Below are 16,445 nucleotides of genomic sequence, written 5' to 3'. Positions count from 1 at the left end.
TACTGTAGCTGACAGTGAGTCTTTTTGAAGGTCTGTCTGTAAACCATCGTGGAGAAGTCGGAGAGGTTTGTCATGGGAGGGCGAAAACATGGCAAAAGCGGAACAAACCGGTGTGTGTGCCCGGATACACGCGGTAGCGGCTCGCCCGCACTGCAGATTAACTCTTGAGCCGCCAGAGATGCTCAACACTGGGGAACAGAAGCCTCTGCAACGTCGTTTGTTTTTTAGGAACCTGTCGTTGCGCGTAGATATTTCTCGATATTGATGATTTGAGCGTCAGCTTCAGGCTGTTACGGCTTATATTCGAGAGGACCGGCACAGGTATGTGACATCATGAAGATGATAGTCTTTGCAACTCCGTCTTCACTCTTGCATTCACACTATTAAGGATAATGTCTTTGATCATCATCTGTTGTATAAGCTCTTCTGATTGATTCGGACCGGTAATGATGATGCTGAATGACAGCATGACTTCAGCACCGGTGAATGGACAGCTCCTCGTTTGAGCGTAAGTGATGTGCACTACATGACCTTTAATGCCCATGATCATCAACTGTCATAATATCAATATGTCGGTCCGTATCGTTACACCGCTGTCGATAAAGATAGAATACAATATAGATTATATCAGAGGCTGAGCGTTTTGGGTTATATCCTGCACTGGGCTGTTGCTGCAAGTTTGCTAGACAGATTCAACATGAATATTATCTTGTTTGATTGAGAGTTCCCGTTATGAAAAACATAAAGGTTCGGTGTTCATGATTTGTGAAATGTGTCTTATTTTCTCAAGTAGGCCAAGATTAAGTAAAGTTAAGGAGTTTAAATTAGGAATGAAAGTAGCCTTCGTACTGTTTGCATTTATTTTGTTATTATTTCACTGTAGTCAGCATTACATGCCTATAACATGCCCAAACAACTAAATACGAATGAAAGAAAAAATAATAAAGAAGCAGCAATCATGTACAGAAATGTTTACTCAAAATTGTGTTAATCCTTGTTTTAATCTTGCAGTTTTCACCCAAACAGGTTTGTTTTGGTATCTGCTTGAGTAGACTAAAACCTAACCTTAAAGTATGGGAGGCTATTCAGGAAATAATACACATGTATTCATAAGAAAATTGCATTTTCAAATAAGCATAATTTATTATCTTCATTAATCGTTTATTGTTTTTTTATTTTTGCTTTATTGCTTTCCTTATTCTTGTCACTTTGAATCTAAGTATTTGCTTACAACTTAAATCACACATATTCACACAAATAGTGATATGACAGGTTTTAGGTTCACAAATAATTTTATGTTTTCACAAACTGAAAAGAAATGGACTTCAGTAGAAAAATAAATGCACAGATTATGTCAGCAGAATTTGCGAAACAGCTTCCTTTGTCCTGGGGGATCTGTCTATTATGTTTTTTTTTGGTATTTGTTTTTATTTAGCTCAAAGCAAGATGTAATGATTTTATAATATACAACAGCTATTTCATTGTCTGTGTTTTTTATGTTCTGCACCAGGATATTTCGGTATGTATCATACTTCAATTTATAGCTAATAAACATTCAATAAACCCCTTAAATGACTTTATTAATTTAGCCCTGAGAATGTCAGTTCGTCCTTGGTCTGACTTCCAAGGACTCTGCAGATGGGCACAGTCCATTGATCAATGAATTAAAGCAACATGCACTCTCAATTAATGAACTAACAGAATTGTATCAAGCCACTTTTGTTGGTTATTAGAAAAAAAGTTCTTCATATTTGTATCTGTTAACTCTGAAAAAACTCTTCTGTTCGTTTACAGATTTTTGTAGAAGTGGAATAGGTGACCGATTCATCTCAGCTCTCCAAACAAACAAGCCAAAAAATCAACTTCATCTACCTCAGACAAGATCAAGCTCCACACAATCTATCAACAGACCCGTCTGCTCGGCTCAACACAATGCTTTCTTTGTGACTAAGAAGATCCGCTTTTATCCTTCAGCACCTCTTAGATATAACACAACTCATTATATTGTTGCAGGGAACAGCCCTCAGCCAATCCAGTGGCTGACGGGGTAGAAGGAGAAGCCATCAGGAGTGTTGTGAGGTTAGTGGTGAGCAGGCTGCTGGTGCCGAATGCAGAACATCCTTGAGCAGAACTTGGACATGGCCACGGCTCTGCTCGCGGGTGAGAAGCTGAAGGAATTGATCCTGCCAGGTTCAACACAGGATGATAAAGGCGGGGTACTCGCCGGTCTTATGGTGCAGCTCAAACTAGAGTTGCCCTTTGACCGGGTCGTCACCATAGGAACTGTCATCATCCCTATACTGTTGGTCACATTAGTTTTCACACGGAACTTTGCAGGTTAGTGTGTTATGCAATATTGTTTAATTTGATACCTTAAATAATATCAAGGCACTTTTTATTTTCAAGCTTCAGGGCGAAGTGTCTGGTCCTTGCTTTGTAAACAAAACATGCAGTTTTTTATGACCTTTATACAGCTTTATGTAATATTTCATTATACACTAACTGTAACTAGAATTACCATTGCTGACAGTCATGATAGCACACAGTTTGTCCCTTTACTAACAGCAACCCCCACACCTGCTGTTCACCGCTGTCCAGCTGAAGAAGGGTTGGTTGCCTTTTGGTAGAGAGAGATTGAGGGTGATTAAGTAGGAAAGAGAGAGAGTTTGAAATAAGGATATAGAGAGGTTGTGCTAAAGGGGGGTTTACTCTAAATGCTGAGTCAGTCTTTACTGCATAGCAGCATTAACCGGCTGAACATCGAGAACCCTGCTGACGAGAGGCATGCAGCAAAGTTTAGATATGCATAACTTTTAGGAAAATAGTGTATATAAATATTCATTCTAAGGAAGGTCGTCGCTGTAACTTATTAGTTGAATGTTCTATTATTGTTGTGTAATGTGACATGAACATTTTGAATGTTCTTTTAAATTATGTGGAATTCCTCGTGTTAGATTCCATGTGTAGATCAGAAACGAGGACAAATGAAGGTCAAAGCCTCTTCATCCTTTTATCTTTTATTTGATCACATTCTGGGACAATAATTTGAATCCAATCCAATTTGTATCCCAAGTACTGGGAAAAAGAAGAGCCGGTATGTATAAGGTGATGCCTGTACATGGAAACTTTAAAGTATGTAGACAAAATCATCCTGCTTAAATTACATTATTGATTCTGCAATGACCGAATTGTTCTAACTTACTGTATCGATTCTGTGTAGGAGTATAATTAAACAAGACACGGTAAGAGCTACAGCTGCTGTGAAAGAATTACTTCTAGCTCGGTCCAGTTTTCAAAGTCAAATGTTACATTAGTTGTATCGCAGTTTCATAACTAGATTGGCCTGCGCAGCCTTATATTGTACAGCAGACCCATTTAATTGAATAGAAATTGACGACAGATCATCGTCCCCTCTGATCTGATCTGATTGCTTAATTCATACTATAATCCTGATTATTTTGATTTCCTTCTTCATTTCAGAAGAATCTATATATTGCTACACACCTCACAACTTCACACGAGATCAGGCCCTGTATGCCAGAGGCTACTGCTGGACAGAGCTGCGGGATGCGGTGTCCAGCGTTGACCCTGAACTTCGGCTATCCCTTTTTGAACACAAATTCCTGCCCTATGCTCTGATGGCCTTCGCGGGTATAATGTACATACCTGCCCTGGGATGGGAGTTCATGGCTTCCACTCGCCTCACCTCCGAGCTCAACTTTCTCCTTCAGGAGATAGACAATTGCTACCATAGAGCAGCCGAGGGCCGTGCACCCAAAATCGAAAAGCAGATTCAGTCCAAGGGTCCGGGCATCACAGAACGCGAGAGACGCGAGATTATCGAGAATGCTGAGAAGGAAAAGAGCCCCGAGCAGAACCTTTTCGAAAAGTATCTAGAACGCAGAGGGCAGAGTAACTTTCTAGCTAAGCTCTACCTGGGGCGACATTTAGCCATCATCTGCCTCAGCTCGATCCCAATAACTTACCTGAGCACGTACTACGCCCGCCAGAGGCAGAACGAGTTCACCTGTGCGTTGGGCGAGCCGCCGGACACCAGCAGCATTCCAGAATTGCGGCAAAACGTTAACTGCAAGCTGCCAGCCGTGCAGCTCCAACGCATTATGGCTCTGGTAGACATAGGATTGCTCTGCACCATGAACCTCATCATCCTCATCAACCTGCTGCATTTGTTCGTGGTGCGTAAATCCAACTTCGTGTTCGACAAGCTACACAAAGTGGGCATTAAAACACGGCGGCGCTGGCAGAAGTCGCAGTTTTGCGACATCAATATTCTGGCCATGTTCTGTAATGAGAATAGAGATCATATTAAGTCTCTCAACAGACTGGATTTTATCACGAATGAGAGTGACCTCATGTATGATAATGTGGTGCGGCAGCTCTTGGCAGCGTTAGCTCAGTCCAACCACGACGCCACTCCGACAGTAAGAGAATGTGGAGTGCAAACGATTGACCCCAGCATGGACCCCTCGGTGCTTGGTGTGGGAGAACTAGGGGGAGAGCCATTGGTTATCAAAAGACCACGTAAGAAGATCAAGTGGACCCCTACATCTAAGCCCTTTAAAGTAAGATTTGATCAGATTTTGGTTACGGCTTAATGGTCAAAACTCCTGTAGAATTAGAAAGAATCAAGTTTTTGTGAGCAGCCTTATTTGATCCTTTCATTTGTGGAAAGTTATTAAAAATGTCTGTGTTTGTACAGGAACCCCTGACTCTAACCAGGCTAGAGAATAGCATTAAAGCAGACAAACCTAAACCTGTGCGGAGGAAGAATATACCAGATAGCATTATTGCTCCATTGCTTGACACTAAGAGTACACAGCACCCTCCTTGTATTAAAGGTAATCTCAGAGTCAGCATACACAAAAAACTTGATTATTTTCAACCCAACATTGAGTCTAAAAGGGACAAACCTATCCATTGGATAGTATTTTACCCAACAACGGGTTTAAACAACCCAGAATTTGGGTTTGAAACCACCCATCATGGGTTCATTAATAACCCAACTGTTGGGTTCGTCCTTTTAGACCCAACACAGGGCTGAAAAACAGAGCTTTTTTTGAGCGTAGGTTATTTTATTGTATCAAAATCTTAAACATCTTCTGATCCTGTTTTTATTTGATTTTTCAGCTGCTGAAACTAATAATATGGAGAAGAAACAAACTCTAAATCTCTCGCTGGATGTTCATCCTTACATACTAACCATCCAGAAAGCAAAAGCAGAAATGACCCATCCTGAGCCACCCCCAGTTGAACACTCTCTCAGCAATGTGTATTTAGAGGGTCCACATACAGTTGTCCACGTTTCTGCCTCTCTTACCAGTATGTCACCGGGACACCAAACATTTTTGTTCTTGTTCCAATGGATTTAAGTAAATTGCTGATTATTTATTTGTATATCATTTTCCCCCATCAGAGAAGAAAGGATCTCCTCCACTGTCCACCACCACTGCCTTCTCCGATACTCTCTCCCCTGCATCCTATCTGAATGGCAGCACAACCAGCGTTCATCCTACAGATTCCCCAAAGGTCAATGATCCTCTCAATCATGGGACCGATCCTGAGAGCCAGCCTGTAGCTTTCAGCAGAAACTCTTCACACTCACTGCTGAACATCCATCACAACTTGTATGAGGAGGAGGAGCAAAGCAGAAGGGACAGACTAGCCAGCCTGGGCGAGCTGATTGCTGCTGGAGAGTGCTGAAGGCAAATGCGAATACACACGCACAAATGCAAAAGCACTTAGTATTTGAATTTCCACGCAAAGTGATGTTGTTTCTTTAGAGTAGTTATCTTAAAGACACGCATAGATATATAAGTAAGACACTCACGAGCATTCACTCAGTAATATTTATACAATATTGCACTACAGCAACATAAAAACGTCAGCATGGATGCAGCATCATTCAAGAGTTTTTTAGTTTTCTTATTTGCAGTCAGCAATCATTCCATTATTCAGCGAGCAAAAGCAGCAACAGGAAGCTAACTGAGAGACAGCATATGTAGTAGTATTCAGATGGTTATACAGTCTTATTACACGGCTCATTGGAATGCTTGATTCTGATTGGCCAGTAGCGACATTTGCAGGTTCGTTATTCCCAGATAACAACCTCTCAAAACTAACAACACACGGTAACCCGGATGCAGCAATTCATTTTGACAGTTTTTTTTGACAGATTAAATATATGTATTTTTATAACATACATGACATTATATTTACAAATGATTAAACCAATTTGACTGGTGTGACATTTGAACGTTGTTTAGTAAACAGATTTTTTCCTTGCGGAACGTCTGCATTCGGTAAAAATTAGCTAATAAAATATTTTAAATTCGCATTTCATGTCCAGTTTTTTTCTCATGTGGCAAGTAGCCGTGTAATAAGTGGGATACTGTACAAGAAGCCAGCTGGTATCGTGAACATCCAGCTGCCTGTACATTATCCCTTACTTAATATCCTTGCTTTCATAGAGAGTCCCACTTACGTAGATTTAAAGTTTTTGAAAAGTTTTAAAATTAACATGTATTTCTTATTGTTTAACTTTTTAATATGAAAAATGTGTATGAACACGTTCTTCCAAGGGAAGTTAAAACACACAAGACCTTGATGCTCACCCTATGGGTTCATGAGTCCCCTGTGACATTCCAAAAGATGAATTGAAGGAGGCATATCGAATATTGTCACAAAGCACAGTTTGTTCATTTTTATCAATGGTTTCATGTTCTTTTTCATTGATTCATAGTTTCAAAGCAATTTATTTGTTCTTAATATATGCAACTTTGGTATTGGTGCAATAATGGGCATATATGTACATAAGCTGTATTGAAGGAATAATAGTTCTTATCTAGTTACATCTTAAAAGTTCTTATGTGAAATAATTAAGACATTAAAAAGATTGTCACTAATTTAACAAAATCCACAGCTTGCTTATCCACACCTTTGGTGCACTTATTCAGCAATGTCAGAAGGAAGTCACACTGGGTCTTTAGAAGAAAAAATTGATTCTTATACCAGCTGTTTTAAAATAGACAGAATTGTGACAGAAGGATTTCAAAGACTCTGGCAAACTACCAGAGTTTACCTGGCTCTCCATCACTTAAACCGCAATGTGTGTATAACAGTCAGCCAACCTTTTTGAATGCAACTTAAAACCTTTGATATTCACTGATACACCTTATGATGATGTACAACATATTGCCTGCCAAAACACACTACTGTAGCACTCTTATTGTGAGTGAAAATAAAAAGTGCACAATAAATAAGAGAATCAAAGAGCACCTGTAACCACAAAGCAACAACTGATATTGAGCAGATAGCTGCTTTAGTTAACTGTAGTTTTTCTCTATGGTCCATTTGTAATGTTTTACGATGCAGGTATTATATCATAAATACATATCATAAATGATAACGGCATTAAAAGATGTATAATAATTAAATTTCACGGCGGCTAATTGATTTTATAGGCTTGGATTTTAGATCAGAAAACTGCCTTATGAAATTGTATTGCATGTCCACGTGAGGTTAAGATAAAGGTGTCTTTCCAAACATTCATAGGCCTATGTTATAGGCTTTTGTTGTTGTTTAATTTGTGCCACATCAACTGAAATTTTAATCATGTGATTTATATATAGACCTATAGCCTATTTGGACCAGCAGAATTTCAAGTATTCTGCTTATAGAAATCAGTTACAATGCATGAACATTTTTTAGGATTAGTGCTATCACATGGGTTGCATACTGCATGTTCAATTTATGTTCAGCTCTTATTCCTGGATCTGTCTGACCAACATTTCGCATAGCATGTGATTTAAAAGCACATAATACAAAATGTGTTTAGAGGGTCTCTGGTGGATCCAGATGGTTTAAACATTATAACATACTGTAAGCATTTTAATACCACCCATAAGATCTATAGGCTAATGCTGACAGATACGTCTTAAGCCTTACGACAAAAACAAAACATTTGACTTTGCTGAAGTATCTCTTGTGGGCGGGATTTATTAACAGAGGGCGTGTCATTGAAGGCGTGGTCTAACTCAAGATGCCGTTTGCCAAACATGTGAAGTGTGTTGAAACTTGCAACACCTTCGTTCATATGACGTTTGGGAAAGTAATGAAATGTATTTATTGAGTAATAAACATTTTTAGAAATCGCCAAAATGCCTATTAATTAAACTTAAATTTTACTTAAATAAAATCTGATAATGTTGTTTATTTAAGAAACGTAGCCTTCTTAAAACGTGAGATAAACATATCTGCTTCAGGATACTACATTACCCAGATAGCATTGCGTCTACAGGCGGAACTACAGATTCACTACATGTAAGAAGCTGACTGTAGCACTAACTTTAATCAGTTCATTTTTTCCCGATGCTAGCAATCTCGCCGGTTCGTTTCGTGTTTTTTTAAATCATACTTTGTGTCAAATATGCAAATTTGTATTCGTGTCAAGTAGAACCAAGAACCAAACCACACTAACTTGGTCAGTTTTGTGAAGTTTTTAAAGGGGTTTATGCTAGCATAGCGTCAGCTAACAGCTGCGTTTGAGTGTGCGCACTGCTACGCAGTTAACGTTAGCTTGTAGCCAAACTGTCCTAACAAGGATCATCCCTCTTTGCAACTGACAGTCCGGTTCGGTCCTGGTGAAAAGAGTTGGCACGCCGTATACTAAATCAAATGTAAGTGGTTTTATATTGCCTGTGGTTACCGAGATTGAAGCTAATCTGTCAAGACTGCGGTGTTAGTTTTGTCTGCTATCTTGACTCGTGTCAGTGAATATACCTACGACTGTAATTTACAGTTTTAAATTGAACTAATGTTACGTGGTAGAGCTGGACAGCAGCTTTATTTATATATATTTTTAAACGTTTTAAAGGAAAAGGCTGAACTTTGAATTGGCTTTGATGTGCCAACCAGGTGGTCTGATGACAGCAGGTTGCCACCTTTAATGTCTGACTTTTGTAGCTTTAGATCTTAAGTTGTCAACAAAAATGCATTCTAGTTGGACTTCAAATGTCCAAGCCCCCATTAAACCTGATGTAAATTTATCTTGAAGTGCTGGAGTAACAGTAGTTGTTCTAATAACTAAACGTGGTATAGTTGGAGTCAAGATGGCAGGCGCATAATAGTGCATGTTGTTCTAATGATGACTCACTTTATTTAGCCATACCTATCTGCACAAGTTAGACACACTTTTTAATCCTTTAATGCAAGTGTCTGCACACCTACGTTGTTACACAGGGGTGTAAACATCTTTCAAGGGGATTTTACATTTAGTCATTTATCCAAAGCGACTTACAAAGAGTTCAGGGAGCAATACAACGATACGTCATACAGGAGCAATATTGCAATAGGTTCTAATACCAAGTTACTAGTTTCCACAAAGGCTAGAACAATACCTGTTGAGAGAATGAGGGAGGGTTGGTTTTTTCTATGTAAGGCCTTACCTTGTTTGGTTAATATTATAGCCATTTGTTGGTTGTTTACACATTTACTGGTTTGTATGATCATTCTAGGTAGACAGTTGAGTTCCTGAAACAGCACAAAATGGAACAAGACAACAACTCTGAGGTAAGACTTGGACAGAAGCAAACCCAGGATATCGGCTTTGAGATGCAGTTGTTTTGCTTTGAATTTTGTGGAAGGCTTGACTAGGGGCCTATTGCAAAAATCATGAAAGAAATCTCATGAATTCAAACGCATTTACCAGGCAGGATTTAACACTACATCAGTGAAAGTTTGAGAAGACAACTACCGACCATTTCAATGCAAATTAATCAACTGAAATATTCATATAGGCTTACAAAGAGGTAAAATGAAAACAAGTATGCTTCATTACTTAAAAAGCTTTGCATACTATATATAAATGGTATATGAAGCTTGTATTTATATGTACAGTATAGTTATATTAATTTAAATGCATCATTTACTATGGAAAATATTGTTCAACTCATGTAATAAATATGTGAGTTATATGAATTGTAAATAATTATTAAAAATAAAAGATGAAAAATTCCTCTTACATCTTATCACTTTAAACTTTTTTTATTTGGAGCGAGATAATTGGTCCAGCTTTGGTTTGCGATCTCTAAGGGTTTTTTTTTCAATAGTTTTCAGTGGTAACGCTGCGCTTTAAAAAAAAAAGCCAAAAAGAGATGTTTTATGTCAACGAACGTGTTAATGAATGTATAAATTGATTACAGGCTTTATTGAAATGTATGTCTAATCTATTCCATAAGTCAATAAAAGAACTCTAAATAAGTGGTTCAGATGACCAAAGCACAACGTTTCTTCCATAATTAAAAAGTTAATAGCTTGGTCGTTTAAACATCGGTCGATGGAACCAGCACGGTGCTTACTATAGGGTTAGCCTACAAAAAGATGTATGAGTATGTCAAACCGAAACCGGCTTTGTGCAATAGGCTTCAGTTCTATACTTACACGATGCCTACACCGGACCGGACGTGACTGGCGTGTCACGACATGACAACCTGCTTTTGTGTGGACAGAATAACAAATTATAATGGGTTCTAATGCGTTTCTAATGTCTTTTGTCGTGTTGCGTCGTGCCTGTTGCGTCTGATGTAGACACTGTGTCATAGTTATTTAACTATGTGATGTTGTATTGTTTTTTCCAGTAATTCAGCAATTTGACCCACAGTAATTTACATTCCCGCTGCAAATACTATTATCCTTTTTATCGATTTCTTGTGGCTACTGGGACAATGTACGTCTTGTTTATTTAGGTGGGCATTTCCCGCAGTGATTAAATATTCACAGCATTTGCAGGGTATTTGTTTTTGTGAAGCTCAACATCTGCTTAAGTTATCATTCATACAACGTCAAAAATTAATGATCCGAGAAATGATCATGGATGAAAATTCAGAATTCCTCTCTTCATAGAAATGAATGCTGAGCTTGTTTTCACGCTTTTGTGAACATTGTCAGTGTGTATATGTAAAGGTTTTTGTTTGTAGGTGGACTCGGTTGGCCCAACGGATGATGACACACAACCAGCATTTCCTCTTGGACTCTGTGAGTAATCTTTAAAATACATTCATGCATTTGGCAGACGCTTTTATCTTAAACAACCTACAGTGCTTTCAAGCTGTACATTTTCTGCGTGTTACCTGGTAATAGAATCACTGACAAGGATAATGCTTTACAAAAACACTGATTTCAAATTATACGTTTTAAAAAGTTTAAAGAAGCTTTGACCGTCTGATTGGAAGGGATGTTCAAGTCTGCCCTTATGGAATGATAGCACAGCATTACACTTCAATGCGTAATCCCAATATTGTCCTGTCACAGTCCTAGTCCACGAGTTGGCTAACCACCTTAGTGTAATTGAGCGAGAAGACTTAATTGTTAAAAAAAAGACTAGACTAACTAAGCATCCTTCTATGATGGTACATCGCCATAGAAGTTCTGGAGTTTTATGAAGCTTCTTTCCTCTGCTTGAAAGGTCACGTGACATATTTTTGGGCAATTGATTATCAGCTCAAATGTAGAGAAGGCTATTTACATAGTTTTGTTTACTGGTGATTTTCCGTTTCTATTATGCAGTGATGAAATAAATTCACGAAATGCATTAGCTACTTATCTGTCTTGGCTATAAAGCAATGTAACACAAGCAAAATTCTCATTCTCATCTTATTTTAAGTCTAAATACTAAATATTAGCAATAATACTTTTTTTTTTTAGCGGACTCTGAGGCAGTAGAAGTGTTGTGGCAAGTTCGTGCTCAACGTCGACAGGCAGAGCCTGATCTACCAGACACAGTTACACGTCTTACTACACCTGAGGGCAGTATTGTCTACCTGGTTGGCACAGCTCACTTTAGTGACAGCAGCAAGAAGGATGTTGCCACTGTAAGACCTGTCTTTGTCTACATATTTGTGTCAAACACATTACATAATTCCTATCTAACAATGTATTAATTGCTCAATTAGATGTTTACTGTTTTAATTTAATGCAACGTGCCTCAGACGATCCGAGCTGTCCAGCCTGATGTGGTGGTGGTAGAGCTGTGTCAATACAGAGTGTCCATGCTAAAGATGGATGAGAAAACGCTGCTAAAGGAGGCTAAAGACATTAACCTGGAAAAGGTCCAGCAGGCCATTAAACAGGTCAGCCATAAAACCGAAGACTGTGTAGATATGGTTATTACTGTCAAGCACATTTTTCATAATCTTCTTTGTATTTATGTTTAGGCAGATCACCATTGTAACTTAATTCTTACCTTTTCTGTTTCCTTCTGTCAGAACGGAATGATGTCTGGCCTCATGCAGATACTGCTGCTCAAAGTCTCTGCTCACATTACAGAGCAGCTTGGTATGGCCCCTGGAGGAGAGTTTAGAGAAGCCTTTAAAGAGGTCAGCAACATTCTCTCCCTCACCCACACAAGCATTTCTTGTCCATTTGCTCCTGATATGTACTGTAACTGACGCACAGATGTCACCAATTATCTTGGCGCAACGAATACACACACTCACGAAACCTGAAACTTGTGAACACTGCAATACGTGTCTCAGCCAGAGGTGCTTTACACAGAGTTAACATGGCTTGCCCTCTTTTTTAACCCATTTCAGGCTGGAAAAGTGCCCTTCTGTAAGTTTCACCTCGGGGATCGGCCCATTCCGGTTACATTTAAACGTGCAATTGCTGCTCTGAGTCTATGGCAGAAGGCTCGTCTGGCTTGGGGTCTGTGCTTCCTCTCTGACCCCATCAGGTATCAGCCCAGTATCATCCAGACACCTATGCACAGTGTTTGCATTGTGTTTTCAGTACTATTGGCACCTAACATGATTTGTTCACGTTTTAAAAGTGAAAGAAAAAAATATATTTTCCATGAAAAAAAAAGTTCCTTCATTATAATTGATCATGCCTTCCATAACTGTTATTATATCATAATGATTAAACAGTAAAAATAGCCTTGATTTAACTTTTTACTTGTCGTTGTGGCTAAAATATAACCCAGATGTTTTGACAGCTTTTGTGCTCTTTTGTGTGACTCTTCTGTAAAGTGAATCTTTTTGTGTATTTTTGTTCTTAGTAAGGAGGATGTTGAAAAGTGCAAACAGAAGGATCTTCTTGAGCAGACCATGTCTGAGATGATCGGCGAGTTTCCAGCCCTCCACCAAACTATTGTTGCAGAGCGAGACATCTACCTCACACACACACTTAGACATGCTGCAAATTGCGTGGAGGCACCTCCTAATGCTGAGAGTGAGTAATACAGGAACATTTAATAACGTCCTTTGCACAGCTCAGATGAAAACATCCTGAATTAAGACATATTTGGGCTTCTCCATGGAAGTAATGAATCATGTTCTTTGTTGTTGTGACATGATACCTGTTGTTCATTGTTTGCTTTTTTTCTCAGAAGTGCCTGCTGTAGTGGTTGGAGTGGTTGGGATGGGTCATGTTCCAGGCATTGAAAGGAACTGGGACAAAGAACTCAATATTCATGAAATCATGAGGTTTGTATTTGCAGTCTCGTCTGTATGTACTGTAGTGCTATTGTACAAAATTTGTCATGATAAATATCATCGTTTCTCTCTTCTTGTAGCGTGGCGCCACCCTCACGTTTTGGCTGGGTGTTACGCAACGTGTTCAAAGGAGCCATGTGGGGCCTTTTGGGTTATGCATGCTTCCGTGCCGGCAAGGGCATGGGCAGGGCATTACTCGCTTTACCTGCAGTTCAATCATTGCTTGAAAATACACGAACGCCTGCCGTTTGACCATTATTTTAATCGCCAAAGACATTTGAACAGTGAGATCAAGACGTCACACTGGACACCAATAGCCTTAACTACAGGATGGAGAGGGGAAGATTGGGGCAGAGATGGTTTCCACCCCATATGTGTGGAAGCCTTTGACTAGCTATCTGTCAGCCCTCTTCCCAGATGCTCTATGGACCTGTGGATGCAGAGTTGTACTGCCAAAGAAATCAGACCACTTTTTCTTAGTCTTAAAGTATAATTCACTAGGACATTAGCTGAGGCTGCATTAGCTTCCCTCTCAATATATATATAATCACCTGACTTGAATGAAGATTTCTTGTCCTGTGGTTGCTCTGTTGGTTGACTCCTTGAACAGATGCATATTAGCAGACCAGTATTACTTTTCCCTCTCAGTGCACATCTAAATATGATATTCTGTGGCCACAAACTGTAGTTTTTTTTTATAATTGGAAAAGCCATTCATTCAATTGTCTTAAATAAACAGCATCCCAGTTAGAACTGGTTTGTAAAAACCTGCACTGTGCTGGAAGTGCCAGAACCATTTATGAAGAATGGTATGAATCAAGTTGTGTCTGGATTAATACTTGTAATCGACATTGCAAAATTATTATCACCAAAGTTTTTTATGGTTTGCAGAAAACGGCTTTGATTGAAATCGTAATAACCACAAACAGTGTTTCAGAGCTTGAAGTCACAACCTGTAACTTTCACTCTTTGTATCTGTGGTGTTTTGTAGTTTCCTGATAAGCCCAATAGAACACTTCCCCATATAACCTATCAAGTGCCTCCTAACAAATGACCTGAAAAGGGCTAAAAGTAGAGACTGGTCAAACTAATTTGATCTGTCTCGATATGGTCATAATAAATGGGTACTATTAAATCTGGAGTCCTCTCTTTCATACACACAACCTCGTTGTTCAGTTGGTGGAAAAAACATACTTGCTAATAGCATGCTTTTAATTTTACATAACCGGTGAAATATGCACATATTTAGACATTTGTTTTTAAGTTTTGTGTGGATGCATTATTATAAAGTGCATGATTCACTCAGAACTACCGTACCCGGAACAGTGACCCAAAAAGTTAAAGCTCATTGCTTAAAGTTTTGTAATGCTTAATATTATTTAAGTCATCCATTGAAGAACATTTTAATTGAACATGAATCCCTCTCAAACCATAAATTAATCTCAATAAAGATTCAAGATGACTTGAAACTTTGCATCTTTGAAAAGAGAGAACCGTTTATTTAGCTAGCCAGCCATCACTAGCAAGGTCCATATGGGCACAATTCAGGAATTATGTTGTATATACAGTAGGTGGGTGGAAAATGGGGTGTATTTCTGATGTGTTTGTTTAAAGCCTTTCATTGCTGTTCCTACTACCTTTACCTGTAAATCACAACTTGGTTTTGTTTTTCATGTAGTTTTTCCAATGGTGTCTAGGCTGACTAAAATCAGATTTACGTTGCGTACGGCAGCTTTCGCGCTCACTGTCGGATGTACTAACAGTGAAATTAACGTGAGAATGTGCATTTACAGCTTGTCCGTACGCAATGTTTTAGTATGAATTCAACGTTAGTCTTCGTACATGAGACCCCAGGACACAAGAATCTTTCTAAGCGTAATATCATTGCTTAAAGGCTACTGTACAGTGCCCCAACATACACAACATTTTAAAGGTTTTGTTGGGTCAGTGTTAACCCTGTTTGTTCAGTGTAACATGAGTTTATCTCCCAACAGTTGGAATGTTTGAAATGGTGGTTGTGTTCTTGGGGCAGTGTGAATTGTAAACTTTGGGGAGATATTCCTTTGTGTGTCCTTGGCCATAGAGCTCTGAGCCATAGAGGATATCTGATTAAGACTTGAGTGATACTTTGCATGTTTCAAGTTTGTTTGTGCTAGGAACAAACATTTCACATGCAGATTTCTTAGAATATGGTGTTGAGAATACAAAAGTGTTAAAAAGGTATTCAGCAGCTTCATTGATGTACTGCCGTTTTCAGTCTACTGCCGTTTGTAGAGCGGTAAAGACAAAATGATGATTAAAATATTAAGGTTGATTTTTTTTTTTCATATAATTGATCCCATGCTCTAGTTTCAAGGTCAGAAATGATACTGTCTTCCTGTAAACTAAAACGCTGCAATGTGTCTTAAACTGTCTTCCTGTAAGCAGGCTACTGATGTTTTCAATCAAACAGATCCAATGCAGCTGTGGAGTGAAACAAGGCAATGTTACAAAATGCATAGGCTAATGTGTACATTTCCTTAAACTTTCCTTTTACATTTTCCTTTTTTCCCTAATCACTTTTTAACATTGTGCAAAATATATTCTTTACAAACACGTGTTTTTCCTGTCATTAAGCCATGTCATGTTTAAATTCATCTGAATAATATACTGGAACTTTCATCTCATCAAATTTGAAATAAAATATACAACATGTTTATTTGTTCTGACCTCTTTTACCAAGAAAATGTATGAATGATTATGTAAAGGCTTTAAGTCAACCAATCTTAAGCGATATTTATGCTGCCTTCAGGTGCTCTCGGAATTATTGGAAATATGAGTTTACGAGGTAAAAATTGCACATCCCTCTAAATCCCTCTAAGAAGATGAGAAATACTTTTCATACACGAGCTGCCTAGATGGGCGGGCCTTACAGAGTCAACATAGGGGAGGGGAGAA

At 38.7% G+C, this 16,445-nt stretch overlaps 2 protein-coding genes across 3 annotated transcripts; both read left to right on the top strand.

Moving 5' to 3' along the window:
- Nucleotides 1-12: 12 nt before the first annotated feature.
- On the top strand, nucleotides 13-7,723 carry panx2 (pannexin 2). Of its 2 annotated transcripts, XM_056765467.1 has the most exons (7): nucleotides 13-321; nucleotides 422-508; nucleotides 1,795-2,337; nucleotides 3,481-4,583; nucleotides 4,721-4,859; nucleotides 5,149-5,340; nucleotides 5,435-7,723. In XM_056765467.1, exons 3-7 carry the CDS (start codon nucleotides 2,109-2,111, stop codon nucleotides 5,719-5,721), a joined length of 1,950 nt encoding a protein of 649 aa, XP_056621445.1. In that variant the 5' UTR covers nucleotides 13-321; nucleotides 422-508; nucleotides 1,795-2,108; the 3' UTR covers nucleotides 5,722-7,723. The 2 variants fall into 2 exon arrangements, with proteins under 2 accessions (XP_056621445.1, XP_056621444.1); XM_056765466.1 differs by having other exon boundaries at nucleotides 422-2,337.
- Nucleotides 7,724-8,303: 580 nt separating this feature from the next.
- On the top strand, nucleotides 8,304-16,205 carry trabd (TraB domain containing). The gene is made up of 10 exons (XM_056766749.1): nucleotides 8,304-8,696; nucleotides 9,534-9,588; nucleotides 10,995-11,052; nucleotides 11,722-11,888; nucleotides 12,006-12,146; nucleotides 12,282-12,392; nucleotides 12,609-12,748; nucleotides 13,073-13,245; nucleotides 13,403-13,499; nucleotides 13,589-16,205. The coding sequence occupies exons 2-10, from the start codon at nucleotides 9,565-9,567 to the stop codon at nucleotides 13,758-13,760; spliced, it is 1,083 nt and encodes a 360-aa protein (XP_056622727.1). The 5' UTR covers nucleotides 8,304-8,696; nucleotides 9,534-9,564; the 3' UTR covers nucleotides 13,761-16,205.
- Nucleotides 16,206-16,445: the final 240 nt, after the last annotated feature.

Source organism: Triplophysa dalaica, chromosome 14 (assembly GCF_015846415.1).
Source record: "Triplophysa dalaica isolate WHDGS20190420 chromosome 14, ASM1584641v1, whole genome shotgun sequence".
Taxonomy (NCBI): domain Eukaryota; kingdom Metazoa; phylum Chordata; class Actinopteri; order Cypriniformes; family Nemacheilidae; genus Triplophysa; species Triplophysa dalaica.
This window is presented reverse-complemented; position numbering and strand designations above follow the sequence as displayed.

Coding starts and splice junctions, on each gene's coding strand:
- panx2 (XM_056765467.1), top strand. CDS start 2,109: ATGCAGAACATCCTTGAGCAGAACTTGGACATGGCCACGGCTCTGCTC. Junction 2,338..3,480: donor TTTCACACGGAACTTTGCAG/GTTAGTGTGTTA, acceptor TCTTCATTTCAG/AAGAATCTATATATTGCTAC. Junction 4,860..5,148: donor GCACCCTCCTTGTATTAAAG/GTAATCTCAGAG, acceptor TTGATTTTTCAG/CTGCTGAAACTAATAATATG.
- trabd (XM_056766749.1), top strand. CDS start 9,565: ATGGAACAAGACAACAACTCTGAG. Junction 11,053..11,721: donor AGCATTTCCTCTTGGACTCT/GTGAGTAATCTT, acceptor TTTTTTTTTTAG/CGGACTCTGAGGCAGTAGAA. Junction 12,147..12,281: donor TCCAGCAGGCCATTAAACAG/GTCAGCCATAAA, acceptor TCCTTCTGTCAG/AACGGAATGATGTCTGGCCT.